At 51.9% G+C, this 14,222-nt stretch overlaps 1 protein-coding gene across 1 annotated transcript in view; it reads left to right on the plus strand.

Annotated features, from left to right (window-relative positions):
- The first annotated feature begins 1,408 nt into the window (after positions 1-1,408).
- The window catches only part of SLC38A10 (solute carrier family 38 member 10), a 38,729-nt gene continuing 25,915 nt past the window's right edge, over positions 1,409-14,222 (plus strand). Inside the window, 11 exon segments of the mRNA XM_079133443.1 lie at positions 1,409-1,691; positions 4,352-4,420; positions 4,422-4,454; positions 4,456-4,471; positions 9,325-9,342; positions 9,345-9,369; positions 10,183-10,197; positions 10,199-10,280; positions 12,041-12,184; positions 13,310-13,400; positions 13,403-13,439. Of these exon segments, the coding sequence (XP_078989569.1) occupies positions 1,593-1,691; positions 4,352-4,420; positions 4,422-4,454; positions 4,456-4,471; positions 9,325-9,342; positions 9,345-9,369; positions 10,183-10,197; positions 10,199-10,280; positions 12,041-12,184; positions 13,310-13,400; positions 13,403-13,439 (629 nt within the window). The 5' untranslated portion in view covers positions 1,409-1,592.

Raw genomic sequence — 14,222 nt, forward strand, 5'->3', positions numbered from 1 at the left:
TCACAGGTGCAGGCCGAATCCCTGTTACATTGGAAGATGGAATAAATGGCAAGGAAGACACAAGCAGTACTCGTCCCCTCAACTGTTAAGTGGTGTATCTATATGTGGCAGACTTTAAAGAAAAGTAATGATAAAGTCTGGATAACGATGATCCCAGGGTGGCAGGGAAAAGGGAACTGCGGAGGAACTCAAAGGGAGCATTGGAGTCTCTAGTAACACCCTGCTCTCAAAGCTGAAGGTCTCGTGGGTATTTATTGTTATTCATTACACATATGTTAAGTTTCACATCCTACCTTCTACACGAAATTTCATAAAAATTATGTAATTAATCAAAAGCAGTTTATAGACTTTTATTTGCATAACATAAAGGAGTGCAGAGTTATTATTTTGTTTTTGTACTCACTCTTTACCCTGGCATCTCCTCCACTTCCTCTCCTGAAGGTGGGACAGGGCATTACTTAGTAGCTGCACTGCCTGATGCCTGAAGAGCCCCTCGTCTAAAACCTAAGAGCTTACATTTGCCTGCAAACGTGGCCTTATAGCTTCCCCAGCAACCTGCAATTCTCATGCGCAATTCCAGCCCAGCGGACTGGTGAGCAATGCCAGGTACTAGCATTCCTCTCTTCTCTCTTCTCTCCTCTCTTCTCTCACTTCCCCAACATCCATTTCTACAGAAGAGTCTTCACTTGTCCAAGCCCCAGCCTAGAGGCCACTCGCTCTGGAAGCTGTCCTCGATTTCTCTGGTCACGTCAGTCTCTCCACCTCTTCCTCTCACATTTCCTTTGCTCCTTTCATACCGGGGCGTTAGACTCCTCCCACTGCTCCGGGGGTGGTTCTGCAGACTCCACGCCCCGCTAGAGTCTTAGCTGTCTTGTGCCCTTAGCGGAGTGGACGACCCCCTTGGTGCCTCGGCACCTCATTTGTAAAACGCTGGTGCTACTTTTCCGAACAAGTTGTTTTCAGGTAAGACTCGCCCCCCGCGTTCTCAGTACCAAGCACAAGAACTAAAATCAGTCCTAGGGGCTAAGCGCTGAAAATGAGCCCTAGAAACCCCGCTCCTCTTCGGAAGGCGCAGCGACCCCCTTTCTCTCCAGTCCCGACTGCCCTTCCGGATGAAGGTCCCACGGGACGAACCCCTAGCCCTCCAGTCCCATCAGCACCGGGTGGACAAGCCCACAGAGCTGTAGCGGAGCCACCCGCTAGCGCCTGCTAAGCACCCGCAGGGACAGCGAACGCTACAGCGCCGCGCCCGCCCCCCTGGCACGCTTGCCTTTCATTGGCGCATATCACTCCTAATCCCGCCTCGTCATGGCAAGCCCCGCCCAATCCCGCTGAACTTTCCGGAACCGCCCCTCATTGGCTCGTGTCCCACCTGCCCCGCCTCCGATATCGTCACTTCCGGGCGGGTAGTGCGTGGAAGGCGGAAGTGTGTGTGCTGGGGCCGGGGAAGCAGAGCTGAGGTGTCGCTCCTGCGCCGCCGGCTCTTCCGGGTCTGGGCGGCGAGAGCGAGCGCAGGACCATGGCCGGGAGGCGGCCGCGCGGCCTGGCGGGGTCTGGAGGCTGAGCCGCGCGCCCCCGCCCCGGCCGTCAGGATGACGGCGGCCGCCGCCTCCAACTGGGGGCTGGTGACGAACGTGGTGAACAGCATCGTGGGCGTCAGCGTGCTCACCATGCCCTTCTGCTTCAAGCAGGTGAGCCCCGGGCGCGCAGCCCCGCTGCGCCCGCGGGAAGGTGGGTGTCCCGCAGCTGCCACGTGGAAGAGAGGCCCGCGCCTGCCTGGGCTCCGCTCCCGGCGCGCGGGCGGGCTCGCGGGAGGCTGGCCCCCCGTACGGCCGGTCCAGCGGCGCTGGGCCCGGCCGCGCTGCCCCAGGTCCTCGCCGCGGGACCGCCCGGCGACGCCAGAGAGGTAGAATGAAGATGAGGTGGCATTTTGGAACCAGTAGGTGGGTTGCCGGTAGTGGAGCTTTAGACGAGCACTTCGCGGGCTTCACCTGTAGCATCTTTTGGATGAAAACGTGAAAAAAACTTGGTGACCCGGGGAATTTCGGTCCCGCACACACAGCGCTGCAGGCTCTTCGTGAGTGAAAATGTACTTGGAATTCTTGTGTGGGTTGTCAGTCTGACATTGATGGCCAGGGTAGGCGGAGGACAGGCCTCGGTGTCACTAGAGTCCCTGGGGCACCCAGCACTGTGCCTGTTACCCCTGGGCGCTTCCGGAATGCCCGCGTCTCCCAGTGGCGCAGCGATTTGCGTGGCAGCAGAACTATCCGGGGATGTGGTACGGTGGCTGTGAAATGTCCCCGTGGTTGCCACTAGGGCCCAGGTGATTCAGGTGTCCCCACATTCGCAGCACCTGCTGTGTGTTGGGGGTAATAGGCCCCTGCCAGAGCTTGTGAAGATGAGGTCTGCAGACTTGCCTGGGAAGAGCTTGAAGTTTAGCAGGGGAGCCTGTGTCCTAGCAGAGGACTAGAAACAGTCACGCGTCCTGAGTGCCTGCCAGCTACTTCCTTTGGATTCATCATCTCCTTCAGCTGAAGCTCCTTTGATGGGAGCACAGCCTGAAGTCAGCATGCTGTTTGGAGAGGTGTGTGTTTGGTGTTTGGCAGCCATGTCATTAAAAATTTTACTTTAGTGTTTCTCTCCCCCCCCCCCCCCCCCCCCCCCCCCAGTAATTAATTCTGGTCTTAAAATACACACACACACACACACAAACACACAAACACACACATGCACACATACAAATGTTCTGTTGAAGTTTAACATGTAGAAAACTGTGTACACTTAAGTATACTCAATGAATTTTTATAAAATGAGCAAACACGTGTAATTCACTTTGCATTGAAGAATCTCACCATGCCAGCACCCCTGCCAGTCACTCCTGCCCACCACATAGGCCACCACCTACCTCTGGTGCTGGAGGTACTATTGCCTGATTCTAGCTGGCAGTGGATGGAGTCAGTGTTTATATTTCAGTGTCCCTCTCGTATTCTACCCTGTGGAAATAGCACAGTGTCCTACCTTTGCAAGGCATCTATGGTGTTTCCTGTTTGGAGCTCTTAGGACTAGTTACTAGTTAGGCTCTGTGAGTGTCTGACAGCATTTCTTTTGGGTGTGTACCTGGGTAGGACATCAAGGTCATGAGGTGTGGGTGTACAGTTCTAGTGAATGCTGCCCAGAGTTTCCGGGGCCGATGTTCCAGTGTTGCTCCTGCCAGCAGGTGTCTGAGGCCCAAGTGCTCCACACTCTTCTACAGTGGGACTTGCCATCCTCCTGTCTCCCCTGAGTAGCTGAGATTACAGGCATGTGCCACCATGCCTGGTTCATTTGTGTGTTTTTAAGAATTGATAGACTTTATATCTTTGAGTAGTTTTAGGTTTTAATCAACTGAGTGGGAAGTATAGGGAGTTCCTGTAACCCCTTCTTCATCCCCCTTTCCTCAGTTAATGCCTTCTATGTGGAGGTACTGATGTTTTAAATGTCCATTAAGGGATAGTTTACATGCAGTGCATCTTCCCTGTTTTAGGGTGTTGTTCCTTCGGTTTTGATGTTTGTGTACTGTCATGTAGCCATGCAACCTAGACATACAATAGTTCCATCACCTCAGAAGTCACCTCTGTCCCTCTTGCCCGCACTCTCCCATCCTCAACCTCAGTGATCTGTTCTCTGGCCCAAGTTTTACCTTTCTTGAATGTCCTATAAATGGCACCACAGTTACCTTCAGGTTTCAGGTCAAGGTATGCATCTATGTTTTATGGGGTCAGTGGTTCCTTTTTTACTGCTGAATAATGTTCCTTTGCATGGATGGACCACAGTTTCTTTATCATTGCCGAAGGCCACACGGGTTGTTTTTCCAGTTTGGGGATTATGGTTACACCTGCTGTAAAGATATAGGTTTGTTCATGGACATATTTGCATTTCTTTGGGAGAATTATTTAGGAGTGTAATTGCAGGGTCACATGGTAAGTGTCTGATTAACTTATAAGAAAGGCATACATGTCATTTCTAATCTCCCAGAAGGTGTTTACCACTTACATCTGTTGATCCAAGTAGCTAAAGGGTGGTGAATGTGAGGTGTGTGCAGAGAACTGGGAAAGCCAGCTAGCTGTTGGCAGTACCTCAGCTGTCCAGTAGATTTGAGGAAGGGGAAGATCCACATGCAGGGATTCCCGCCGCTTCTCCAGTAGCTTCTCAGCACTAGGAGGTGTCACCATAAGAAGAGACCATCCATGCACCGTCCCTTCTGACACCGTCCATGATCGGCAGACAGTGCTGCGGGAACCCTGATGCTGTGTGTGGGGTGGAGGTGGCCGGAGGATCTGTTTTGTGATGTCTCTTTGTCTCCACCCTCCAGTGTGGCATTGTGCTGGGTGCCCTGCTCTTGGTCTTCTGCTCCTGGATGACACATCAGTCATGTATGTTCTTTGGTGAAGTCTGCCAGCCTGAGCAAACGGAGAAACCTACGCCGGCCTAGGTGAGAACTGGCTTTTAAAGTGGTTGTGAGCTCTTAGAGCCCCTTCTCAAGAAGCATGCGTTCCAGCTCTGAGGCTGTGGGGTCTTATGCTTCTGAGATTTGGTTATTTTTTCTTCCCCTTTCTTTCTTTTTTCTTTGGTTACCAGAGATTGAACTCAGGGCACTCAACCGCTCAGCCACATCCCCAGCCCTATTTGTATTTTATTTAGACAGAGTCTCACTGAGTTTCTTAGTGTCTCGCCATTGCTGAGGCTGGCTTTGGACCCATGATCCTCCTGTCTTAGCTTCAAGTGTGTGCCACTGCACCCAGCTCCACTTTATTTCTTAAATTAATTATTGTTTTTATTTTTTGCAGTATTGGAGATTGAACCCAGGGGTGCTCTGCCATTGGGCTACCCCTAGCCCTTCTTTATTTTTTATTCTGAGCTAGAGTCTTGCTTAGTTGCCTAGGTTGGCCTTGAACCTGTGATTCTCCTGACTTAGCCTCTTGACTGTGGGGATTACAGGCGCCATCATGCCTGGCTCTACTTTATTCCTAAAAAGTTTCTTGGATAGCAGTGTTCTTTCTTATTTTAAAATTTAATGCATACAAAAAAACCTGTTAATTGATTCATCTGCTTTAGACTTGAAATGATACAGAAAGGTATGAGGTGTCAGGTCTCCCTCCTGCACCCCCACTTTGAGCAGGTAATGCATGTGGTCTCTCTTCCAAGTCTGGTAGAGAGCTGTGCTCACTCTCTTGAGAGCTGCCTGGCTGTGTCACTCCCCATACCCAGAAGTTCACCTTGGAGCTGTCAGAAGGGATTCTGCTGAACTCCCCACCTGGAAGTCCATGGAGGATCTTGTCCTGAGACACAGGCTTGTGTCTGGAATTCGATGGGACAAAGACCATAGGCTTCATCTGTCTCCTGGTTCCCTTGGCTGCAGTTTCGTTTCCTTTAGTTCTTTCTTCCTTTGATGTGACTTTAGCTAGAAGTAGGAAGGCTGTGCTTTCCACTTCATTTTGGTTTGGACTCTTAGTATTTTGGCTTTGAGGACATGGCCCTCGTTTTCCTGTCCTTGCCTGCCCCAGGCTGGTGTGTTAAACCAGGACAGTGTGTGTTCTGTTCTCTCCAGGTCTCTCTGCCTGCCTGGGCTTCCTCCTCTCAGCTCTCATGGCAGAGGGAGCAGACAGGTGAGAGGAAATGGGGTGCAGAGTTACAGGGCCAAAGAAAATGTAGACCTCTGGACACGTGCAGTGAAGGGGGCACGGCCTCTCGTTTTCTCCCAGTCTGCCTTGCGCTGGCACTGGGACACTGGTATTTGTTTCTGACCTCAGAACCAGGGGATCCCTTCCTTCTCTTTTGCTCTTGAGGACAGTGGTGCTCAGTCCTTTGTTGTCATTGAGGAAGTATGAATTATCAGTTAAACTTGACTCGTAGTGAGATACCTAACTGCTGCTAAGGATGAAGTATGCCCCTTCCTGGTCTGCAGACCTGTGCCCTGGTGTGATGCTTGGTCCCCACTGAGGTCTGTCCCTGCGTTTTATAGTCAGAGACTGCAGCTCAGATACTCACACTCTATCCTGAAACAAGTTGTGGGGCCCTTGGCTGGGGAGGCCATGGCTTCTGATAACTGGCTGGCTGATTATTCTTCGAGAGTTCCTGAGAAGTCAAACTGGTTGGCTAGATGTGAAAGAATGAAAGAAAACTGCCCAGTTGAACAACCTTTATGCTGATCACCTGGGGTTCCAGTCTTAACTGAATGGGATGACTGCTGGAAAGAGAAAAGATTCCTGGACACCAGTGGGCTCAGGTTTTGTGTTTGATCTCAGACAAGATGGCTGAATTGTGTGGGTTCCCAAGTGGAATTGCCCTCTCAGTTGGAGTCTCCTAGGTCAACTGCTCAGCATCAGCTTCCCTTTGTGTCCAGAGGTGGAGAGACCCATCATGTGGGATGGTCCCCAGGGTTGGGGCTTCTGCTGTGGCTTGACACAGACACCTTCCTGAGAGGGCCTGTTCCCTGTCCCCTTCCTGTGCAAGAGTGAACCTGGAAGGAAGAGCCCCTCACTGCATCACCCGTAGCAGGGCCATGTGTGGTAGTGCCGTCCTTGGCTGGGTCTTGGGCCTTGGACAACTGTCAGGGTCAGATGGGCAGGTTGGCTGTTGTTCAAACCTGGAGACGATGGAAGAAGATGTGGGAGTCCCTGGAGTGGGAGCTGTGACTCCAACAGCCCTGTTACCCTGTGCATAGTCCCTTGGGATGGCTGGCACCTGACGTCTGCCCTGTTGAGGCTCTGCTTGCCTTTGTGACATTTTAGAGCTTGGCGAGCTGTGGAAGTGATCTCTCCTACTTGATCCTGCCCTCCCTTCCAGCCTTGTAGAATGGACTTTGCCAGTGGTTTGTTAGTGGGTTGTGAACATGTTTGTTTGCTTTTGGAGTCATGGTTTGTTTTGTGGTTTTTGTAAACTTCTTATGTCCCACTTCTCTGCCCAGCTTGTCCACTACTCCACATATCCTTCAAATCTCATTTCATTTCAGAACATGTACAGACATATCAGTCAGTTGCCATGGCCCCCCCGTGAAGCTTTCTGAGCCCTGGGCCTTGCCCTGAATTATGGTACGAACCCTGAGATTGTGTGGTCTGGGCTGGAAGCTGCCTCCACCACAGCAGGGACCTTTGGGGCATGTGTTCAACCTCTGAGTGCTTGGTTGTGAGCAACAGGTGTTGTGCTGGTGCTGGCTCACACAAATTTCCATGGCCCTTGGGCTTCCTGCCTGAGGTGGCCTCCTGCAGGGGCGGATGCAGATGGATTTCATCTCTGCTTGTCCTTGGGGGGCGTGTGTGACCTGTGGTGGTGCTGTGTGTGGCTTGGGAAGAGGGCTGTGAAAATGAGCTTTCAGTAGCATCAGACTCTTACCACTCTTGCTTCTTCCTCCGGCCCTGTGCTGCTTGATCCTCTGTCCACGTAGCAGTGGGGTCCCCAATACCATTCCTGCCCTGGTTTCCAGGAGGAGCTGGGTTGAAGGCCTGCTGGCCTTCTCTGCCTTGTATGTGTGTCCTGTCTTGAATAGCACCCCTTCTCTGCCCCGTATGTGCCCCCATCTTGCACAGAAACCCCCTGCTCTGCTGGACACCTGTGGTGCATACAGGGAGGAAAAAACCTGGCCCTGTTTTCTCAGGCCCTGGGAAGGCAGGAGGGAGGGCCGCTGGAAAGCCGGGTGCCTCCCTGATTCCAGAGCAGCTGGCTTCTTTGTTTCCATGTGACCTTCCCCGATGGAGAAGGGGGCCCAGGAGTGTGGGGGAATGGTGTGCCTACCCACACCAAGGTTGTTCCTGGACACCTGCAGACACTGGGGTGTGGGTGGCCCAGGGGAAAGAAAGAGGGAAAGGGAGGCTGCAGTGACAGGGCCTGGTTTTGGCATGGCCACTGCTTGGGTTAATGTTCTAGGAGCCATAATAGAGACCACCTCTCACTTATTCTCTGATTTTTTGTCTTCCTTCACTTTCCCATGTCTGGGATGCAGGCAGGTTCTGGAACTTTCTCAGCAGGGGATTCCAGTGTGGGAAGCATACTCTAGACTGATGAACTTCCTTTTGGAGAAGAATATGGGGATGGGCAGGTACCCTAACTCCCAAGTGGGGACTAGGGGATTCTGTGTCGGGACAGCTGGTGCTTATATCTCGATCAGCATTCTGGATTCTGTGTAGGGATAGGCTCAGGTTTTGGCTTTGTTAGATGTGCTTGAAGGGTGCCCAGCTGAGTTGGGGAAAGGCCAGAGTGACCCTGGAGGTTGAAGCCCTCTCTGCTGTCAGCTGGACCTAAGCTAACGCCAGTTCTCCAGCTCTTGCCAACACAGTGCTTTCCCCAGTAAGTTAAAAACGATAAGGATCATTCATTACCCAACACAGTCTCCTTGTTTCCTGCTTTTAGACCTTGTGATGAGGCCTCTGACCCCAATGTGAATGAAGGAAATGAGCAGGAAGCTGGGCTGCTGACGAGGATGAAACCAGCCTGTCAACTTGCACCCCCTTTGGGTTGCGCCTTTGGAGCAGAACCAGAACTTCCCTTCCCTCATCCAAGAGGACCGTGGGAAATGATGGTGACAAGATCACCGTCAGGGTCCTGGGAGGGACCTTGCCAGGTCAGCAGTTCATTTCTCATTGCTAGAAATTATTCTGGGTCAGAAGGAAATAGAGGCTCTGTTCATGGTAGGACACCCTTTGCTGGTGGTGGTGCCTGCTATTCATTAGTGTGCAGCCTGACTGTCCCACGTGGGCACTGGCAAGCCCCAGAGCTCTCTTTTCCTCTCTCCCCAAAGTGCAGTGCCAATCACAATTGGAAGGTGAAGAAAAGTTCTTCTGCCCTGTGCCGCAGGGCTTGGAGATTGACCTTCTGACCAGGTTTGGACCCCTGGGTGCCTCCAAGAACCTGGAGATTTCTCCCCTCTGCCCCCTGTATTGGCACTGTTCCAGGCAAGCCTCCTTGTGGGTCGCCACGTACGGGGTCTGCTGCTTTGCGGGACTTTTCTCGGTTTCTCCTTTTTAAAAAATTGTGCCTGAATATGGTGTTTTCGATTTGTACAGAATAGTTAGAATATTCTAGTACAAAGTTGTGAAACACCACCAAAAAATCCTGTCGTGCCTGTGTCTTCCATGCTTTCTTCTTGTCTTATGTGGTCTTAAAGTTATGTGAAGGTGGATCCCAAAAAAGCCCAGAGACCAAATCTGAAGCACCCCAGTTACACCTTGTGACACATGAGACCAGTGGTTTTTGTCACATGGTTCTTCACTTCACGTCACTCAGTGACCTTTGTCCCTGCCACTGTTTTCTCGCTGTTGGATTGAGCACTTGTCTCTTCTTTTGTGCTAGCATTCCACGCTTATGGAAAGCTGGGAAGATGCTGGTGGAGACCAGGTAAGTCTTGCGGCCGCGCTCACTTCCTCATCACCTGCAGCTGTAGACGCTGTGGACTGTAGGAGACAAACAACGTGTCACGTATGGATTGGTTTGTAACGTCACTTACTGAATGGTTGAAAGTCTAGTTATCATATTGTGGTTGTTGTCAGGGTTTGAAAGCCTTATGTGAGTCTTACAAGAAGTACATAAAAATGGGGAAACTTGGAACACAGAATAGCTCTCCCTCCACTGTAATTAACTCCCAGTGTTGTAACCCCAGCACTGCTGCAGAAAGGTGGAATTAAACCTGAAAATGGCATGGTTTTCTTCATTTGGAATATGAGATGAAAATTGTGCTGGGAAATTGCAAATTTTAGTTATTTACTTGTTTTTTTTTTTTGGTCTGGGGAATTGTACATTTTGCTTTCTAAATTAGGGGAATTGTAAACTTGGGGAGGAAAGCCCCCTTTTTTTTGGAGCAGGTCTTGGTCTTTTTAACTTGTCTCAACATCATGATCCATTTCTGCACCCTGAGAGAACTTTGAGAACCTCCCATGGAGAGAGAAATACAGTACCACACAGAGAAGTTCACCGTGTTCAGTCTTACCTCCAAGTACATAGAGTGCACCCCACACGTGCCTGATTGCTGTGAACTTGAACATTTGAAATTGCATGCTCAGTCCACCAGCCTGTGCAGTCATGGGGTCAGCACAGCCCAGGAACAGGTATCCAGGCCTTCAGTGCCCTCAGGACTTGCAGGTACCTGCTTCCTGCTTCATTCGCGACAAGACAGCGCACCCCATTTCAATATACTGTTTCCTTCTTTGCCAGCATGATTGGGCGGATGCGGGACGTGCATTGCCTTCTATGTGGTGATGGTGACCTGGGGTCTAACTTCTTACTTCTTCGCTCGGCTCTTTGGGTTTCAGGTAAGGTGTCCTTCATTGCTCCTGGTTCTGTCAGCCTGCTGGTGGTTGTCTCTGTTGGCAGCTTTGTGTCACTCACCATTAGCCAGCTAGACCAGTGTGCTTGACTGGGAGAAGCTCCCTGAGCTGGAGCTAGGGGCCTTGGGGAGCATCTGTGGAGGTGGCTGGAGAGGCCGGGCGAACAGCTGCAGTGCTGGCCTGGGGCTTTGTGTGTGGGTGGCAAGGAGGGGCAGTGGGACACCTCACCATGGCACAGGCAGAGAAGGTGAAGCGCCACACCCTCTTTGGCTACTGTGCTCAGGTATTGGTTAGAGTGATCGCAGCTGGGAGCTTGGTCTTCACACCTGCCGAGGTGGTGTGAGGGTTGCTGTTTGCCAGGGCTGTTGGACTTGTGCTTCACGCAGCCTGGGAATATTGTGTGGTATCCTCCAGCTTTGTGTTCTGTCCCTGAGGTGTCCCACCTTTGAACTGGGCCCCACACCTCTTTGCTCCCCTGTTGGGAGCCAGGGGCTGGCTCGGGTGAGGACATGAAGTCACACATAGAGGGTCTTCTCTATTCATATTCTCTTCATATTTGGATGCCAGTGGGGGTAGAAAAGGATTTCAGTTTGCAAAAGGTGTAGCTGCGGGGAGGGGGTCCTCTTCATGAGTAGAATGTGCCAGACTTCCACATTGCCAGAGAACATTCCAGTGAGTGAGCGTAACCCTGGTCTATGACTTGAGGCATGTCTTTCCTACTTGATTTTCTACTTCCCAAGCCTCAATTGCGGACTCTGTAGAGGCAATTTCTGCCCGTAGGAACACGGGACTGTCCTTGTACCATTAACTGCGCCCTAGGTCCAGACATCTCACTGGTCCTGTGGGACTTGCAGGAGAGACAGTGTGGCTGCTGCTGCCTAGCAGTGCTTCCCAGCAGGCCAGTGCATGCAGTCTGCCCTCATTACCCTTGGTGTGTTGTTTGAGGTCTTCCTGCACGTGTGCCACTCCCATGCTGGGAGGTGTGGGTTGGGATAGGTGCACAGGTGTTGGAGCTGGGGGAGTGTGCTGAGGGATGTTTTCAGAGAGTCTTGCAGAGTCCTCACCACCTCTGGCCAGCTGCCGGCAGCTCTAAGGTCAGAAGCTTTGGTAAGCATGTGTTGGCTGCAGCCAGGTAACACGTCAGGTACCCTAGACCCTTGCATGTTCTGCTAAAGTAAACCTACTAGTCTGGAGTTTTGCCCTTGATTTCTGATTAGTATTTCAAGACTTCTGTCCTCCTTGAAGCAAGGTTGACTTTGAGTTGGCTGGAGAAGCCACCTTGTGTTGGGTTCTCTGGGTCTCTGCCTGCACTGTTAATGCTGGGCGTACACCACATGCCTTCCCTGTACGAAGGCGAACAGCTGACTTTTTCTTTCTTTCTTTTCTTTTCTTTTTTTTTTTTCTTGTGGTGCTGGGGATTGAACCCAGGGCCTTGTTCTTGCAAGGCAAGCACTCTACCAGCTGAACTATATCCCCAGCACCACCTTTCTTTCTTTTTTTGTTCTGGCTCTGGTTGGTCTCATTCTGTGTTGGACAGGATCCTGTAGTGTTCAGAAATGGGTGGTACAGTGACCACACTGCAAGGGACCTTGAGGGCCATTTCTGGAGCCTCACCATCTTCTGCTCTAGGTGCTGTTGGTCCCCTGGGCCTCATGGTATTTCCTGTCCTTCTGCAGAATGAATGAGCTCTGCTAGTGAGTGAGCTCAGTGCTGCAGCCCAGGGGACCCTATTGATTCCCTCGTAGGTGACTGGCACCTTCCGTGTGTTCCTGCTCTTCGCGGTGTCCCTGTGCATTGTGCTCCCGCTTAGCCTGCAGAGAAACATGATGGCCTCCATTCAGTCCTTCAGTGCCATGGCCCTCATCTTTTACACCGTCTTCATGTTTGTGGTGAGTGCCATGTGTACCATGGAAGGGCTCAGTCATATGCCCAGATCTGGCTTGTCTGCCAGCAGCTGCCTCTTGGGGGCAATGGGGAAGTGATTCCAGTCTGGGAGGTGTGTTAGAAAGATTCAGATGGGCCATGAAACCCACAGGTCTCCTGGCTAGTGAATACCATGGGGCGGAGTGACTCTCAGGCTGGTGTCTCTTCAACCCAGCCTCTGGGGAACACAAAGAGTAGCATCTGCAGAGTTTTTGTTTGTTTATGTTTTTCCATACTAGGGATCAAACCCAGGGCTTGCACGTGCTGGGCAAATGCTCTACCACTGAGCTATATCTCTAGCCTTATAAGTGCAGTTTTATGGAAAGATCTTTCATGTGGATTTGTGATCCAGAGCATGGCAGTTGCAGTTTTTTGTCACATGGTGGCAAGTTATTGTTTTTCTAAATGTGTGTTTGGTGGACTAGGCTGGAGGATAAAGTGTGGAACTGACCCTGCGTATGGGAGACCTCCCAGAGAGAGCCCTCAGGCTCTGCCTACACTGCCCTATGAGTCCCTTTGGACCTGAGCTATTCACAGCGAGATTAGAGTGGATCCTTCCTAAGGGAAGGGACCTGGCATTTCTATAGGAGGCTTGCACTGAGCTGGCTCGGGTTGTTTGTTGGAGCTGCAGTTCACTGGCATTTCACAACTCTCTGAGGACCAGTCCAGCATGTTAGTTCCTTGCTCTTCAGATAGCTGCAGCCTCAGTGGGTTGAGCTCTTGAAAGATTTCTGTGCTCAGCATGATCCAGGGCCAGGGAAGGACCTGTCCATGTTGAGGGACTGTCCTCCGTAATTTGATGGGCACTGGGACTAGGCATGGTGAGCAAGGTTGTGCTTCTGCTGGGCGGGGTAGCCCTTGTAGACAGTGGCTCTGATGTGAGCAGGGAATGGGGATCCCAGGCAGCTGGGTGCATCTTTGGCAGTGTCCAGCTGACCCGTGGCCTGGGCCAGAGTGCTCTAGGGCAGAAGGCAGAAAGCCTGGGAAGGCATGGGGTCCCCAGCCACAGAGTGGGGTGGTAGGAGCTGCGTGGCTCTTACTCAGGAGGTGGGCCTAGGAGGCTGCTCCTGACCTGTGTTCTCTGCTTCCAGATCGTGCTGTCACTCACCTCAAAGCATGGCCTCTTTGGTGGGCAGTGGCTGCGGCGGGTCAGCTATGTCCGCTGGGAGGGCGTCTTCCGCTGCTCCCCATCTTTGGCATGTCCTTGTGCTCTTGTCAGTCGTAAGTACCGGCTGTGATTAGGTGGTAGAGGGAGCAGATGCAGCAGGAGTCCCCAGTTCTGGTCCTTGTCAATCATAAATAGTTTGAGGAGTGCTGTCTTGTTGCAGTGTGACCCATCCTTCCAGGCTGAGGCTGGGAGTTCTGTGTGACCCGGAGAGAAACTGGCTGACTGGCGGGCAGGAGTGCCTGCTTTGCCAGATCCTGTGAGAGGAAAGCTGGCTGTGGGCGCGGCAGCAGCCACAGCCATCTTATTGCGCAGTAGTCCCGAGAGTTTTGCCAGAATTTAGCTGTCTGAGTATGTTGAGAGGAGATTGCACAAACATCAGGTGCAGGCTGCTGCTGGGACTCTCCGGTCCTGCGTGTGCAGTGCGGGCAGACTCGCTCTGGCACTCGGGTTCTGTGAATGCAGATCAGGCTGCTCTGCCATCGCAGCGGCAGTACCTTCTCTACCAGGGTGCAAAAGCTAGTGATTCATGCTGGACAGGAGTGGTAACCAGCTAAAAAGAGGCATAAATCTGGTGTGGACGGGAAAAGACCATCAGCGTGCAGGGGGCTGGCAGAGCAGGCTCCCCCCATAGCGGCAGTGGGCAATGTATGGTGCCAATCATAAACTAATGTGACAGATAAAATTTGCTCACACTGCTGTGTTTACACCCACATAGAGATCCAAGTCGTCATTTCCCACTTACCGTCTCTCTCTTGGGCAGCTCAGTTTCCACACAGAACGGCTCCAGCCTTGCTGTTAATGTCCCCATTATCATTGGTGACAGAAGTTACATTCTT

This window comes from Sciurus vulgaris (genome assembly GCF_902686455.1).
Source record: "Sciurus vulgaris genome assembly, chromosome: 3".
NCBI lineage: Eukaryota > Metazoa > Chordata > Mammalia > Rodentia > Sciuridae > Sciurus > Sciurus vulgaris.